The 17,823-nt window shown below is 36.9% G+C and overlaps 2 protein-coding genes across 2 annotated transcripts in view; one reads left to right on the forward strand and one right to left on the reverse strand.

Annotated features, from left to right (window-relative positions):
- LOC133994936 (leucine-rich repeat transmembrane neuronal protein 4-like) overlaps nt 1-17,823 on the forward strand; it is a 933,350-nt gene that overhangs the window by 119,719 nt on the left and 795,808 nt on the right. The gene's annotated exons all lie outside the window — the stretch shown is intronic.
- si:ch211-127i16.2 (probable flavin-containing monoamine oxidase A) overlaps nt 1-17,823 on the reverse strand; it is a 43,536-nt gene that overhangs the window by 4,674 nt on the left and 21,039 nt on the right. The window contains exons 9-11 of the mRNA XM_062435269.1: nt 10,935-11,093; nt 7,629-7,715; nt 6,134-6,234 (exon numbers count right to left, since the gene is read on the reverse strand). Coding sequence (XP_062291253.1) covers nt 6,134-6,234; nt 7,629-7,715; nt 10,935-11,093 — 347 coding nt within the window. The remainder of the gene's footprint in view (nt 1-6,133; nt 6,235-7,628; nt 7,716-10,934; nt 11,094-17,823) is intronic.

Below are 17,823 nucleotides of genomic sequence, written 5' to 3' on the forward strand. Positions count from 1 at the left end.
TAAAATAAATTAAAAACAAAGTTAAAACATATAATGCATATAATGAATAAATTCAAGAAATATACTACATTTTAAAAGCAGTGCAGTAGTGCAGTAGTGTGAAGCAGACTGAGAAGCTAGTTTACACTAAAACCTCAAACATTCCAACACCCATTTCAAACTGCTAAGGAGGGGCTGGGCATCATTTTTACCCCCTGTCACAACACTTTTAGCAATCATAAAAGTCATTTTGTGAAGCATTTAAGTTGTTCTTTTCACTTAATTAAAAAGAATATAAATATAAGTCTTGACAAAATATATATTTAAAATTCATTTCATTCAGTTTTATGGGGTTTGTTAATTTTACAATTACTTTAGGCTATTTCATTACAGATCAAAAAAGGTCAAATACTTTAAAAAATGCACCAATAAACTGTGGGCTACAACAAACAAAGATCAAAATAATTAACACATTTAAATATTGTAGAAGATGAAAACGAATTTTGGATATTAACGTGTTTTATACTGGGAATGAAGAACAGAGCTGAACAGAGCGCTGACAGAGCACACTCTTGCTCTCTCACACACACACACAAACACAAGCACATACAGTGCTTTGGCAGCGCTCTTCATCTGCTCACCCATGGGTAATACATACTAAATTATCCATATACATAAATATAACTGCTGAGAAGTAAGGTTGGGAGATATAACAATATATACACTGAGACAAAATAAACCTATACACTGAGACAAAATAAACCTAATTTAAACATGATTTTCAATTTCTATTCCTATTCTCACTTGTTATTGCAACAACAGAAGGCAAACTTGAACACCAATATGTAAGTCAAAACTGCCACAGCAACTACAGAGTTGAGAACATTGAAGGCATGAATTGAAACAGGGTTAGGGTTAAGGTTTAGGGGTTGATGAGGGATAGGGGGAATGTGTCTGAAAAATTCAGTTTGAGTGTTAAAAGTTAAACTGAAGAGATACGTTTTTAGCTTTCTTTGAAAGACGTTTAGCGAGCTTGCTTCCCTGATATCTATCAGTAATGTGTTCCATAGCTTTGGGGTGTAATTGACAAAGGTTGCATCCCCTGATTTTCTATTAACTGTTGCTGGGAACCTCCAGTAAACCAGCAGCAGATGATCACAGTGTCCTTGAAGGCAAATATGTAACAAAGAAGTTAGCAGTGTAGCTTTGTCCTAGCCTATTTTGGGTTTTGAACCAGTTTAACATACACTCAGAAAGACCAACCCACTATTGTATTAAAAGCTGGTCTTAGGTATAAGATTATAATAAGTGAGACCTTGATTATTTTGGCAAGAGCAGCTTCACTGCTTTAGTAAGTTCTAAAGCCTGACTGAAATCACTCCAGAATATTGTCTTCTTCAAGACAGATGTTTATTTGCACTGAATCTAGTATCTCACATTCTTACGAGTATCTTGCTAATAAATGGAAGGTTGTATATCAGCCTTTATTTTGTCAGCATATTACCATCTTGGTTGGGCTTCTTAAGTAAGGGTTTAAGATGCCTGTTTGAACAGATGTATTTATAATCTTCAGGACATGACTTGAAACACTGTTGAACACCTGCTTAAAAATGCAGTAGGAACAGGGTCAATACATGAAGTGGAGGAATTACATTCAGCGACAGTCTTGCAAAGCTCAGTTAATGTTATACAGGTGAATTTTCCCATGGTTATTAGTGCAATAAACTCAATGGCCATACAGAGTCAACTCAACAGATCACTGAAACATGGAATATAAATAATGAACAAGGAAAGCAATGCATTCACTGAGTACAGTAATAAAAAATAAAAGAGGCAGGAGTGGTGGAGGGAGAAATCAATCAACACAGTCATTATAGAGGAATGCATACAGCAGCAGGTGAAAGTAGACACTGTAATCAGCAGCAGCAATATGATGAAGAGTGAGAATTTGTCAGATTAAGAGGACCTTGTGGTTTTGATTAAACATGATTGGTGTCTCATTTAAAGTGTTTATCAGACAAAAGGAACTGAAACTGACCAATTGACAGCACCCACGACTTTAGCGCTCTGTCTAAATGAATGCTTTGCTTTTGTGAATTGCTAAGCAAGGTAAAGCAATGTGAAAGGGGTGTTCTATCACTTAAAGTCTGCAACATGGGTAGTCCAGAAATGCACAAGCATGGGATTAACCAACTCCGTCACATCAATATGTGTCATAGCTATGGTGGTCCACAGCACAAAACGTATTAGTTTCATGATAATGGCTCTTAAATTGTGAGATGCCAACGTTTTTGTTTTGTTTTGTCCTATACTTTTATATTGACCTTCATTCATGTCATGTGACTGTCAAGTTTCTGCCTGCGAAAACAAGCAAATGCCTGGAATTCCTTTTATTCTTAGTGGAAAAAGCAATATTTTAAGATTGTTTCAGCATTAAAATGTGTTTTGACAGAATTTCTTGCAGTGGATGTGTACTTTATTTCATAATCTTTGTTCAATTGAATGCATATGATGTTTAGTTTCTCACTGTCACCATTTTAATGTTTTCTTTTAATATCTTTAAAATTTCTCACTGCTTTTTTTGTTTGTTTTCACATACAGAAACTTGACAGTCACGTGATGTGGATGCAGGCCAATAGAAAAGAATAGGCCCAAAGAAACACACTTTTAGAGCTGTTATTCTGAAACGAATACACTTTGCACTATGGACCAACGTAGCTATTACATATTTGATGTGAGACCGGGTTGGATTAACACAAGCTCTAAAACTGGGAATAAAAGACTAAAGAGAATAAAGAATCCTTTTGAGCTAGTGGGACATCATTTTGACCTCCACTGTATACAAATTGTTCTGATGTGTTGAATTTAATCACATTTCCCAGTGGGCTGAGTTTAATACTTTAATAGCAGATGATAAACAAAATGGGTTTCGAAAGATACATTCCTTTATTCACGAATACAGACTGTAGGCAGAATAAAGCTTTCCTTCTATTCTGTTATTGACCTCTGTCAAGCATTTGATCACATTGACTAAAGTATTATCTGGAATAAACTGCTGTTACTTGTTCTAAAATAGAATGAAATATCCTTTGTCTATATATAAAAGTATAAAGTGTTGCAAAAATGGATTTTTATCTCTCCCGTTTCTTGACTGTATCTGACAATTAATGCCCCTAACACTAAAGGTGTGAAACAGATGTCAATCCTCATGATGACCTAATTGGTTACAGTGGTGGACTGTGTATAACTTGTGATGCAACCTTTTTTGTTCCCAGGAACCACCTCTTTGTTTGATTGTATGCAGTGCTTCAACACAGATCTAATTTGATTACTATTTGCTCTTTTGTCCAGTGTTGGGCTCTCTTGTAATTGGTTCCTCACAGCCTCCACTGTCCAGCCTTGTTAGTACCGGGAGAGAGACACATGATACCATCATCCCTACTCTTTTTTTAAGTAATTTCTCTGAACTGTGCTGACAAAAGCCCTTGAAGTTTGTGTGTGATTGATAGCGTGTGTGAGCTTTTGGTGTAAGGATTGTGGATGTATATTTGGGAGACGTTCAGTGTGAACTGAACGGACACTTGGTCACTGCCTAATATTTGTGTTTTCTTGAAAGTTGACATTGATCAATTTGACAGTGACTGATCATTTCATGTTTTCCCTGTATCTGTAAGCTATTAACTTCTCTTGTGAATACCAGTGGATCTGTCACATTTTTCAAGTTGGTGGTGTTTTTCACATCTCAGCCTGTGTGCTTGCAGGATAGTATTGTTTTGGTACAAGTCAGAGTACTTTTACCTTTTCTTATCAGATTCAGCAGGAGTGGAATTCTATTATATAAGCATCTTGCCATTTTGTTCTCGCTTACTTTTCTAGTGCTTTGTCTCAGTAATGCCCTTGGTTGAGGACAGCAGGGAGGGAAACTTGTTTTATTGGGTTGTATAAACAGATGGTTTGCCTCTTGGCTTTGTGTTGGTGATTGGCATATTCCATTGGCAGGAATGGATCTTGAAGGACCTTTTCAGTTTCTGCTCATCAAAGATGACTTGTTAAATGTGTGTGTTTACTTAAGTGTGCACTTTGGGAGATTTTTGGGCAGAGGCTGTGACAGTATAAGTAAACATGATCACCATCTGAAGTGCTAGTCAGTGCTACACCCAAAGCTTTTACACTAACTGGAACAAGAAGTTCAAGGCCAGAGAAATGACTTAATATATTTTAAAAAAGTCCTTTCTTAAAAAAATCAGTAATAATATAAAGAGACATCAGTGCTGAACTTAGCTCAGTGCTGCTCAGATGACTAACTGTGCATAGACTGCATTAGAGATGTTTAATAAGCCTGTTGTTGATGCACTGTTAATACCTCCACATGCTTTGTAGCCCAGCGGGGCTCATGTTTTCAGTACAAGAAGCACTGTGCTGTAACCTTATGTTGAACAGGAAGGATAGATGTTAGTGATGGATCATATCTTGCTGAGCCATTATATGTTAGTCTATAGTCAGCCCTGTAAGCCCTTTGAGTCTCGTCAGAAGCCTGTGTAATAAAGAATGATGGGAACACTTTGTAACTTTGCTTCTTTGATCACAATTGGGGCTCCCTGAGGACTCACCCTTATGCTTCATACCTGGATGAAGAGCAGTGTTGCTGCTGCACCTCACACACAGGAGGGCAATAGGACTGATAGACTAATCTTTAAATGGCTGGATGGATGCAAACCTTACTATACACAGAGATGACCTGCTAAGCCTTCAGGAGTCTGATAGAGCTCCACTAATTAAGATCCATAAGTGCCACAACTCTAGTTACGACACCTATGGAACTCTACTACTAATAACTTCTTTTAGCACTTAACTCTACTACTAATAACTCCAATTATAGCACAATCTCAGCACCAATTTCTCATAACATAACTCTCCACTGCATTTAAAACTAATCCTTACACACAGTTTTAAAATATTTCAAATACACTCTCTGTATCATAGGGTGAATAAAGTAATCATTTTCTCTTTAAGTAGTCATCCAAAAAATGTGAGGAGTAGCACAAACATTTTCTTGTTTTGAAAGATTTCAGCAGCCCAATAAGCAGTTCTTCCCATTGCAGTATTAATTCTGCATGTATTTTGGAGCTGTTAACTTAGTTAAGCATGAACCCACTGGGGTCAATATATTCATAGTTCTTGGCAGCTTTTCTTTCTTCTCACTCATTGTCTATTCTCTTTGTCTCAACACACCTTGAATTGGGTAGAGAGGGCCTTTGTAAAAACCTCACATAGCTGACTACTCAGGCATAGTATCCACCTAGGATAATTACTTTAATTATAATTACCGCAGAGTGGTCACTGTTGAGATACATACTATCCCAAATAAAATCCCATAATCCACCAGACGCTACTGGAATCTGTTGTGCTGTTAAATACAAAATGCCTGAAGCACCAGCCACATTTTGGTCAGCCAAGCATGGGCTTACCTTCATTACATGTGCTGAATTTGTGTCAAGGTCACAGCATGTCCTTGAAGATCCATTTTCTATATGGGGTAGGAAAGTGGATAAGGGCTACCACCCCACACTGCTGTTTGAGTCACGTTATGCAATGAGCTTCCTCTGCTCCCCGTGGACTTAATGTCATTATGGAAATGCATTACCTGGATCCCCCTCCCCACCTCTCGCTCTCATTCTGAACTCTGAACAGGCCATTACAAAATGGATTATAGGATGTTTTCCTATGAGAACACTACTCCTGGCGACCTGGTGCCGTTTCTTAAGAAATGGAATAATATGTATCAGCGAAGGCATAATCACTCCCATGACTCATGTCAATGATCTGTAGGCACTGAGTGATAGTGAGTAATACCTAGTTGATAGGGTGAAGTGCATACGTTGTTTCTGTGGTATAAAAATAGCATGCACATCCAGCAGACAAGCAGTCAAGATCCCTCATATTGTCATCTGGTATATAATGATACAATTTACCAAACTCTAAATTTAGGTGGGATTTATATGAAAGATTTAGAGACTGCCACACTGCTTTACTCCACTACATCGCTGCGCAAAGCAATTGTTTAGGTGAGAACATAATGATCATGACTTTTTAGAGTATAGTAAGAAGGAGAGGTGTGATGCTGTGGTGTATTTGTCATGAGTTGGGTGATTACCTGCCACAGGGCTTCCTCAGGCTTGGGTGGTAATATGTTAGCAGACCTGGTGCCATGACATTAACTGGGCAGCCCCCGCTGTAGTCCTCCTGAGCCCAGTCCTGTACAGCACAATAGTTTAACGACATAACACAGTTTTACTTCATGAGACAGTGCAAAGACCTAGCATTGTTTCAACAAAATGAGATTTAATGGCACTGCCAAAATCTTATAGAATTTGATCTGATTTGCACAAACATGAAAATGTAACCATAGACCAAACTCCATTTTCAGCTTTGCCTTTAATTTAAGAATGAGACATTTTTATGATACGATGATTTGTATTTATGTATGACAATACTCATAGTTGATTATTATTTTGGATGTGCAGTTGCCTTTAGACAGTAATATACAATATTGTCTCATGTTAAAGGCATTACTATGTTGTAGAATTTGTATTTACGTGCCTTAATTCTAAAAATGTGCTTTTCTATGATATTAAATAATGTTCACATGCTGACATCAACTTGTCTTCCAAAATGGATATGGAGATTAGTGGAATGAAACCCTTTAGCTTGTCATGTGGAAGGAAGTATAGTAGGATAAAAAAAAGAATAGTAGATTATGTTGGATCCTATGGATGGCCTCATCACTATATTTCCTATTTGAATAAATAAGTGCGAAACTAATTCATGTAAAACATCAAGAAAGTCTGATACCCATTGGATTACCTAAAATCAGGTCATATATATCTCTCAACAACGTACCTCAATTTATCAGCTTTCTCTTCACTACGCTCTGACTTGTTATTCTATTCTATAAATTATTTTCCCTTGAGTTTCTTAGTCAACAAAGTAAAATCATGACGTCTCCCTTGACGTTCTTGCCTCAAGTTTCCTCAGGGCAATTTTCCTTTCCAACCATGAAGTGAGGGAAAAAGTATAGAGAAAATCATATATCTGCACTACTAATATGCTGTCTCACAATGTATGCTGTGCATCATGTAATGAAGCTAAGCTGTTCTGTATGTGTAGGGCACGATATGATTTAGGCAAGTGGGATGTCACTGCACATAATGTTCTATTCAGTATAGTAGTAGTAGTAGTAGTAGTAGTAGTAGTAGTAGTAGTAGTAGTAGTAGTAGTAGTAGTAGTAGTAGTAGTGGTTCATGAGTGTCCATAATAGGCTCTTTTATGCCCTTTGGAAGTAATTTGCTTCATTGCCTTTGGCAGGTTTGGCCCCCCCCCCCCCAATCCAGGGATTTGTTAATATGTTTTTCAGTTGTTTGAAGTTACTACGAGGGAGGGGAGAATCTCACAGTTCCTTTCAGGTTCTTGATGTTGTCAGAATCGATTCTTGATTCAAAACCAATTATCTGTCTTGCAAAGCTAATCACTAAGTTTTTAAATGCAGATATTGCCACACAGAATAGCTTTCCCCTGTGGAGTCCAGGATAAAACATGAGACTATACATTATTATTTTATTAAATCAGACATCTGCCACTGAATGACTTACTTTTTCTTCATAGTAGATGAAAGATGCAGCCTCAGGACCTAGGTATTTGACCAAACTGGAAATCACTGCTTCTCCCCTCTCTTGAGCCTGCAAGCAGAAGGAAAGGTCTATCCCAGTGTGGTACTTACATTACACTTGCTCAAAAAGAAAGCAGCTGGCTTCTTAAATATGAATGAATATTCTAGAAACTAATCTAAGCTGGACACAGGAAGCAGCAGTCCATTTAAATAACTCAAGCATGGTCAGCACATGCTCCTGGTTGTATTAGCACACACTGTGAGTTATGTACGGAGCAGCTGAGGCCTGAGGACCAAAAGGACAGATCACCATAAAGCATGCTGACAGATGTTGCAAAATTGTCTTAGATCATTCATCTGCATGCCACTTTACCTTTGCTCTCAGCACAGCCTCGTGCAATAATATGAAACTGAAACTTATCATCTCTTAATGCATTCCTTACAGTGGAACAAAGAAGGAATGGAAATATGGTGCCTGGTTGGTTTCAGTGTGGAATTAATAGAAAAAAAGAAAGAAAAAAAACCCACAAGATTTTTGCCACAGGACTACTAATAGCATGACTTGAAAGTAGTATGAAATTACACAGCAAAACTGCCCTTCAACATCAATAAATTAAAACTCAAACAGCAAATCCAACCAAATACACTATATAGGAGCTAAATATGAAAAAAAAGAAGAAAGATATTATTTACAGCTAAATCATACTTGGAGTAAATAACACAAACAGCGTGTGAATATAACCTCAATGTCCATTAGCCTCACACACACTATCTGGATCTGTTTAGCAGTGGAGTAGGAAGTGGAGGTTAATTATTTAGCATCCTGTGCAGCATGGCACAGCAGGGAGGCAGCTATGCTTGGGTTTTATAGCAAGTCTAGATAATGACTGAAATGCCAAAACAACACTAGACACAAGACTGGATGTATTTATTTTCTCAGGGAAAGCACTGGAACTAAACGAAAATGTCAACACAAGAGGAAAGGAAAAAGGGAGGGAAGGATGTCGGCTGAGAAAAGGATATATGGGAGTGCTGAAATGAAACCTTATCAGTTTGCAACATAGGTATAAATGAAGATTATGCTTGCCACTACCAACGCTATAGCAGAAAATAATTCACAGGTATGATAAAAAATATAAAGACCACACTTGCATTTCAGCAAGAGCTTCCCTCATCAACACTTGATACAGTGTTGATTCTATAATAAACGAATCCACTCATTTTTAAACTCTTTGCTTATGGGATTAATGCTTATCTAGTGGATAACCATTAATGATCACATGGCTCCTTACATTTTAATTCACTAATTAGCCATTATCCATCCATTGAGTAGTGAAATCCCTGTTTCACCTTCCACTGTGGGAAGTTATAGAGCTTTTTTTAAGGCAAAGGATTGAAATAAAAGAAATGAACAAGTACCTTAATGTCTATTTAAAATAGTACAGAAAAATTCACACAAAAATGCAGTGGTGCTGAGTTGACAAGCTCTTCCCCTTTTCATGACTGTAACTAAATAACAGTTAACACTCCACTGTTCTCTGCCTTCTATATAATGTTCTGTGTGAGCCCAGGTTGTGCACAATCTCGCATGCAATTTTCATAATGCTGCCACTGGGCATTATGATATGACATAAAATCATTCTGATCGTGCACACTAAAGAATGTTTGTCTCCTTACGAAACATGAACCAGGCTTACCCCTAACATTGAATGACAATCAGTTGAAGCACAGTGCAATGCTTAAAATCACACTACATTATATACAGCTTTCTTTTTGTGGTACAAAATAAAGCCCTTTTAAAAGCATCATACATTTCAACACAATGATTTATCACAAGACTGTCTATTGAAACTACAAGACTCCTAATACGATATTTTTAAAAGCCACAGCCTTTAAGGTATCTGTAATAAACCATCTCTTAAAAAGCCTAGTCATGATTCAGGTGTTTTTTACCCAATTGTTATATCTAATCTTCCCTGTTTCTCCAAGGTCCTTGAGAAAAGTAGTCACCAATCAGTTGTGTGACTTTCTACATAATAATAGTTTACTTGAGGATTTTCAGTCAGGATTTAGAGTACACCATAGGACTGAGACAGCACTGAAAGTTACAAATGACCTCCTAATTGCATACGACAAAGGACTTCTCTCTGTTCTTGTTTTGTTGGACTTTAGTGCTGCATTTGACATCACATCCTATTACTGAGAGTAGAGAATTTAATTAGCATTAACGGAACTGCATTAAGCTGTTTTAAATCCTATTTATCAGATCGATTTCAGTTTGTACACGTTAATGAATGAATCCTCCATGGACACAAAAGTTAGAAACAAAATTCAACAAATGTTCATTGCTATGCAGATGATACCTGGTTATATTTATCAATGAAGCCAGATTAAACCAATCATTTAACTAAACTCCAAACATGCCTTAAGGACATTAACACCTAGATTTCCTACAATGTTCTGCTACTAAACTCAGACAAAAGTTATTGTGTTTGGCCCTAAACACCTTAGAAACACATCTAATGATATAGCAACTCTAGATTACATTACACTGGCCTCTAGTACCACTGTAAGGAATGTGGGAGTTATCTTTGATCAGAATATGTCCTTTAACTCCCACATGAGACAGATTTCAAGGATTGGAATTCCATTATTATCATAGTTGTTATTTTTTATAATTGTTGTTGCTCTACTTGTCTCTCTCCCTCCCTCCCTCCCTCCCTGTCTCTCTCCTAACCCAACTAGTCAAGACAGACAGTAATTCTAGTAAAGGTTTCTCCTCCTTAAAAGGGAGTTTTTCCTTGCTGCTGCCAAATGCTTGCTCATAGGGGAAAGTTGGGTCTCTGTAATGCTCTATATGAAAAGTGTCATGAGATAACGTTTGTTGTGATTTGGCATTATTTAAATAAAACTGACATGACTTGATTCCAGATTTAAGTTATTGAGAACTGTGTAATCTCACATGGCAATTTACATAATTGGGGAAAACTATTTATAATTCAATATTTCAAGCCTAATTTGAGTTTATCTTGCAAACTGCAGTTTACATCTGCTCTCAACTTGAATGTAATTACATCACATTAACCCAATGATGAGGGGAAAAAAATGAAACAATCACTTGCTAATTTACCATTTACAGTATATGAATATTGCATTAACATGAGATGAAAGTGAATCACAATCGAAGTACTAAAGGCACCAGACAAACCTGTGTTACCAGCAGACAACACAGTCACGTTTAAATCATAGATACATAGATAAATACTTATTGTATCAGTGTCCACATTACCTCCTTGGAGCTCCATTGAGAAGCCTGCTGACCGGCAATGAATCCTACCAAAGCAGCATTACCACTGGGGCTGGTAGCATCAAAGGTAACACAGAATGGACAGTCAGTGGATGATCCTGTCACAATTTCCCCAGAGAAGCCATTCTCCCTCCAAAAAGCCTTTGAGACAGAGACAGTACATAGCTTCATCATATGTCAGTATTGACAACGTAGAACTTAACAACACTTGCAAGTTTATTAGTATAGCACATTTCATTCACATAGGCACTTTAAAGTGCTTTACACAGTGCATTAAAAGATTTTAAAAACAGTATTAAAACACTGAATGCAATAATTTCCTTTACAAAGACATTCAAAAGTGAGGAACAGAAAAATAAATATAGTATACATATATAGATATATGAGTACTTAAGGTTCAGACAAAGGTAGTACAGAAGATAATAAATATCCCCTAGAAGTTTGTTCTTGTTCTATGGTACACAGTAACTAAATGCTGCTTCTCTGTGTATTAGTTTGCCCTCTGTGAACCATTAGTAGGCATATATCTGATGACAATGGGAGACTACCTGGTAGACTTTAGTAAATGTCCGAACCCAAAAAGGCTTCTTTCTGGTGTGTTTCACACTGAAAAAAAAAGAATTATTTTGACAAGATTTGTAATGGGAGCAGAGTATATGCAGTAAATGAGCGAAACAAACTAATTCCTTGTCATACACTCAAAAGAGCTGACATTGTTATATGCCTGTTAGTATGTTTTTCATGTCTGTCTTCCACATTTGCTACACGGTACGGTCAGTTGATCACGTTCTGGTGTAAGACATGTTCTGGCACCGGACTTTCTAAGATTACTTGAAAATACCGACACATTGGTTAAGAATACTTGGCAGGGCCCCTTATGCCTAGATCATATTCTGTTTAGTTTACTTGTTGGGAAATACCTGACATGCCAGCACAACTATATGCTGTTCACTCTCGGTCACTGACTATCATCATTGTACTATGCCTGTTGCCTTGATGATCTGAGCTCTCATTACACATGCATTAAGAAAGAACTCCTGGTTTGCCTCATCTTTGTTGTTGTTGTCTTTTGATGTTCAAGATCATCACAGAAACATCTACTCTCACTGCCTGATGCCTGACCTGTTCCAGGTCTGTGGCAGTTGTAAAAAGTGGCAATGTTAAACTAAGAGTTAAGAGCCCAGTATGATCGGTCCACAAGAGTCCTCTCCACTCCTTCACAGCTCAACTGAACATCATGCAGACTAGTGGATTGTGGGGAAACATAAAAAGACAGTTACAGTAGGGATGTGTGTGAAGGAGTGCATGTATAAACACTTACCATACGAACACCATAATATGATCTACACCCGGATAAGTCAAGTTTTGACAAAAGAAAATTTATAAAGATAAAAATATATATGCTGAAATCAAAGTAAGGGGGTTACACAAGACTATTCGAGGCAGTTTGACTTTATCATCTATAAATCCAATAGTTTGGTTTGGGAGTAACAGCTGTCAAAAGAGCTTTTCTGTGGTCTATTAGAACACTGACCACACAGGATGGTGAGTGATTGATCCACTGAGCAAGTTAAATATAAAAACCACAATCAGTTTCAGTTAATTTTATGACAGTTAGTAGCAGTGATTAGAGTAGTGCAGTTGTTTCGTGTTTATTTCAGTGACGTTTTGCAGGCAAACCAAACTTTAAAGAGCTGCTGTTGATTGAACATGTTTAAACTTAACAGAATTGTGTTTTATTGTTCATTCTGATGTTGGTGTGTGTCTGTTTAATTTTGTCCAGACTTCTTGCATCAGATACAATTAAATATATCTTTGTATGGATCAAATAAAAAAATATGATAGGACACTGTTAAAAAAGTAGGAAATAATATTTTCCTAATTCAGAGCTATTCAGCTGTAAAAAATATCTAAACTGCTTCATTGATTTTAATACAGGCCTTTAGTGTGCACTGTTAGTTATCTGATGAAGGGGAAAAAAATATAAAGGATTCATGTCCTGCCTGGGCATATTTTTCAAATGGTAGAATGCAGACTTGTTATTGGTTTGACATGGCTGTTCAAGTTACTTCTGAGTCCAAGATTATAACATCTCTGACTTGGTTTTGCATTTTCAGAGACAGAGTCAAGATCGAAACAAATTCTCAGTCTCTCTTATTTTGTGCCAAAGAGAATTATCTCAGGTTTCGTCTGCATTTGGCTGAAGTGCATGCATATCCAATCACTGATTTGTTTAATGTCCTTTACTCAGAAAAACAATGGAACTGCAGTCACTTAGTGACAGAACAAGGTAAATTTGGGTGTCGTCTGCATAACTACGATGAACTCCACACATCATGTTTTTTTCTGAAAATATGACTTCAGCCACTGTACCTGAGAGCCAAACCCAGTTTTCTCATCTGTCGAGTAGCATTGTATGGTCAACTGTGTCAACTTGTATCTAATAAAACTAGAACTGATATCTGGTCTGAATCAGTTCCTAAAAAGACTAGAACTGAATGTATGGTACATCCAGTGAGTGCTACAGGTATCAAACAATTTAATGTTAACATGCATGTAAGTTATTTTTAGGTATCAACTTTTTCTGCTTACCTACTAGATTTGCATCATTAGGATTACTCATACTAAACTATCAAGTTTCGAGTATAAACACACAGTATAATATTTTAAGATCTGTACAAAATGTAATTAAATTATGTACAGTAATATATATATATATATAAATCATATATCATATAAAATGGCTCCTTATATATATATAATATATAACATATATATAACATATATAAATCATATATCGTATCAAATGGCTCCTTACATATCGTATATAAATCATGCTCATGTGCAAAGTATATAGGCTACATTTTTTATATTTTACAACATAGTTTATTAGAATATATTTCTTATAGGCAGATATTATTATGTTACCATCTTATGTCAAGAACATTCTACAGTACTTCCTAAGGTGGCATGAGACCTACAAATGTAATACAAATGTCTCATAAAATAATAAGCATTTGGCTCTTCTGCCCATGCTATGTGTTGCCGGCTGGCAATTATGCTGCCTCATGTAATAATAAGTAACTCTAATGTACCTGCAACCAAGGCTTTTGGGCAGTACAGGATGTTTTGAGTGCAAACCAAATGACGCCTCCCTTTGTGACATTTTTTATTAATGCTCTATTTATTTTGTGACTTACTTAGATGTTACAATATTGGGTGAATGATATGGTCAATCTTTGTATTAATTCTGTTAACTTTTACAATCACATTTTGTGTGCATGTGCATATACTAGTGGATTGACATTTGCATATTCATACATACACCTGAATGTGTATATATTTGAATGTGCACCGATGTATCTGTTAACGTAGATACAGTGTAACATTAAGACCAGGAAAATTGTGTCACCAACTATTTTCATATGTTTATTTATGCCTGTTGCTTTCATTTGTTTTGCTCATTCTTTTTATACCCTAACTAAATACTGACTTGACCTGATGAATGACCATTGAGTAAATAAGTAGTAGTAATATTCTATATCTATTTTAGTATTACAGTACAGTATGACAGTAACTATATATTTTATCTATTCTATTCTATTCTATTCTATTCTATTACTTTGCTCTGTGCTTGCACCTTCCTAAGTACTGCTTAATGAACTGCTTCATGCATTCTAATCCTTCACTTCGTATGCACGCATCATGCATTCCATTAAATAAATAAATAAGCAATAAGGGCCTCTCATGAGAAGAAAAAACATGACTCCATGAAGGAAAAAAACAACAAGAACCAAACAAAAAAAGGCCTTCTGTCTCTTTCTCATTTCTCTTGAACATAGTCCGCTACTTGAGAATTTGTACCACAGCTCTTTCTGAGAGTCTGTCCTCTAATGCCTAATTGTTTTGCCCCACTTGTAAGTCACTGTGGGTAAAATTATCTTCCAAAAGACAAAATATAAATGTACATGTAAATAAATGAAATGGCGAACCTGCAGTAAAACAGTGGAGTTTTAGAATAATAAACATATATTAATTTGGATATACCGTAAAATTCATTGCTTATTTATTTCTATTGCAAGTTTTAAATTTAGATTTATGGAGAGATTTTTTTTTTCATTTGATTGTTTCATTTTTTAACATATTGAGATTATTGTCAAATTAATAATGTCTTCATTAATGCATGTATTCCATTGTGTATTTCATTAATGGAATTATGAGCCGTGTAGTCTTTGAAACAGCAGAGGCATTTGTTGTTATGGACCTCATCTCAGGATCTCAGCTCTCCTGCCATAGTGTACGGTAAGGGAGGCCAGTCTGAGTGTAAAGGATGATGGTATACTATTCTAGACCTCAGGAGACATCTAAGTAGGAAAGGGAGTTCCTGGTTTCCTGCAGATGCACATCATGCTGGACAAAGTTGCAGTACTGCAAACACCACCAGTGAGGGTCCTGCCTGCCTACCTCCCTGGTCATTACAGCAACATTAGTTGGACCTTGTTCAGGTGGGCATTCATGGTTCTTTTCACCTCGAGGTGAAAATGACACCTGCTGCCATATGCAACCTTACAACCGACAATCCACTCTTGGGATGTGACAGATTAGCCCACACAACATGCACAAAAAGGCTGCTTCAGGCTTTTCCTCACCCACTCTGAGTCCACAGCTCCTAGACAAACTAGACAGAAGTTGCTGATTTTCATTCTTTTATGTCCAGACTTCACATACGCTTCATATTATTTGGAGATAATTCAGCTGCTGCAGGCACTGCCTTAGCAAATTACACAACACTAGGGAACATTGTCATAGGTAAGTGAAGAGACAGATGTGATCCCCAGCCTAAGGGCTGCCTCTATGGACGTGGATCCTAAAAGGGACAAGCTGGTGCTTGTAGAGTCGCCCCGCACTGTGGAGCAGATAACGCAAAGCAAAAATGCAGTCTCAACTATTTATGCTGAAAATGCAGAATCCTTGGGCTTTGGAAAGTGATTTGACAAGAGTCACATCACTTTCAGCGAACTGCTAAGTCAGCTCAGTGTTGCAGTTTTTAAAAATCATCTACTAGATGTCTGGCACCATCTGCTATCAAAGTGAGTCAGTGATTTCATCTGGTCATGGATTTTAACGAGGGGTCAGTTTAACCAATCTTTTCTGAAATGTTTCCGACAGGAAGTAAGATGGCTGTGCACAGGACTATACACACTCTTCTTCTCCCTGTAGTGGAAATCGCTGGTTGCTCTTGCTATCCTTTCATTGGAGCTGAGCTAAAACATAAGTGTCACTTGCTTTAACCTCAGCTAAAAGGATGAGTGAATTGCATGCCATTTCCCAGCCTCTAAACTTTAGACGGACCTGAGTGTTGATGCACTCAGAGATTCACTGCACGTAGTTAGTTAAAAATTACCAAAACATGTTGCTACCCTCAAGCAGGGGAGGAATTGTATATAATTTTAAAATTGTTGTATTTCTTGATGACGCCAACTACCCCAAAATACTGTGACAAAAAATATGATGATTTTTGAGTATGGTCCCTCATGATGGCTGCTGTTTTTTCAGTGAAATCCATGTATTATCAGAAAGGGCCCGAGAGAATCTAAAAGCTTAGATCTTATACCACTAGATGACCACTTAATGTTGTTTTGACAGAGAGCATCTCACATCATCTTGTGTAAATGATAAAAGAGTGAAATTGTGCTTTGTTCAGGTCAAGAGAGAGCAGGTAAACATGAGCAGCGATGTCATGGGACCCTGCTGACGTGCAGATCCTCAAACTTGTCTGGAATAGATAACTAAGCTGTGTTGTATCTAGTGAGTACATAGCCTTTGATGCAACTAAGTCCAAAAGCTTTTGCAAGCAACTAAGTTGTAAAAAAAAAAAAAAAAAAAAAAAAGACCAAATAAATCATAATACAGCTTTAGTAAATCTGGACTTGACTGATTTTGATATTTTTCTCTAAGGCTCTCTTCAGGTTAGACACCTCAAGTTCTTGTGTAATAAATTTACTTAAATCAGCACATCACAATAATTAAACAGTATTTATTAGAGAAGGCAAGATTCACTGGCGCTGTGTAAAATCATTATTGCCTTCTTAGGAAGAATAAACAGCAATAACTACAACCAGATGTTTCCTGTATAAATTGGTCAGTCTTTCACCACTGTGGAGTTGATTTGACTTTCATGCTTCCACTTGGTGACATTTGTTGTTTTTCAGGCATGAACAGCTTTTCTCAGATCTTGAAAGTACATCTCAAGGGACGTTGGCCTAGGTGAGAAGCCTGCAGGTCAAGGGACTTGTTTCTGCTCAGTGACGTTTTTACAAGTTGCTTTTGACCATGGCCGTCATGATCCTTTACTCAGCATACTGACGCTTTCAATTGATGGCAAGGGCCAAGGTTTGAAAGGAATACAATAGGTAGGACTGGCTAAAATCAGACCTGATTGCTAATCAATGTATTCAGACAGATAACCCTAAGAGGGAATGAGGTTGTTTTTTCAAATTATGATTGCATGTTTAATGGGTTTGAAACAAATATGAAAGACAACTCAAACATAATGAGGTCGTGATTAAGTAAGAAATGTGAAAGTAAAGTAAAAAACATGAAATACAGAAATCAAATGGGTTCACAGCTTAAGATCCTTGCAACAACAGAAAGGATCAGCTTCTTAGTAAGAGAAAGATCTATCAGAACAAAGACGTAATTGTTTTGTGTCATTAGACAACAACAATTACATTAGTAACAAGTACATACATATTCAATGTAAAACCACACAGCAGTGCAATGTGATGGAAATTGGAATGACCAGTGCAGAATAGAATATACACTGGCAATTTGGGTTCAAAGCGAGTTTCTTTAGAGTATAAATAATCGT

This window comes from Scomber scombrus, chromosome 15 (assembly GCF_963691925.1).
Source record: "Scomber scombrus chromosome 15, fScoSco1.1, whole genome shotgun sequence".
Lineage (NCBI taxonomy): Eukaryota > Metazoa > Chordata > Actinopteri > Scombriformes > Scombridae > Scomber > Scomber scombrus.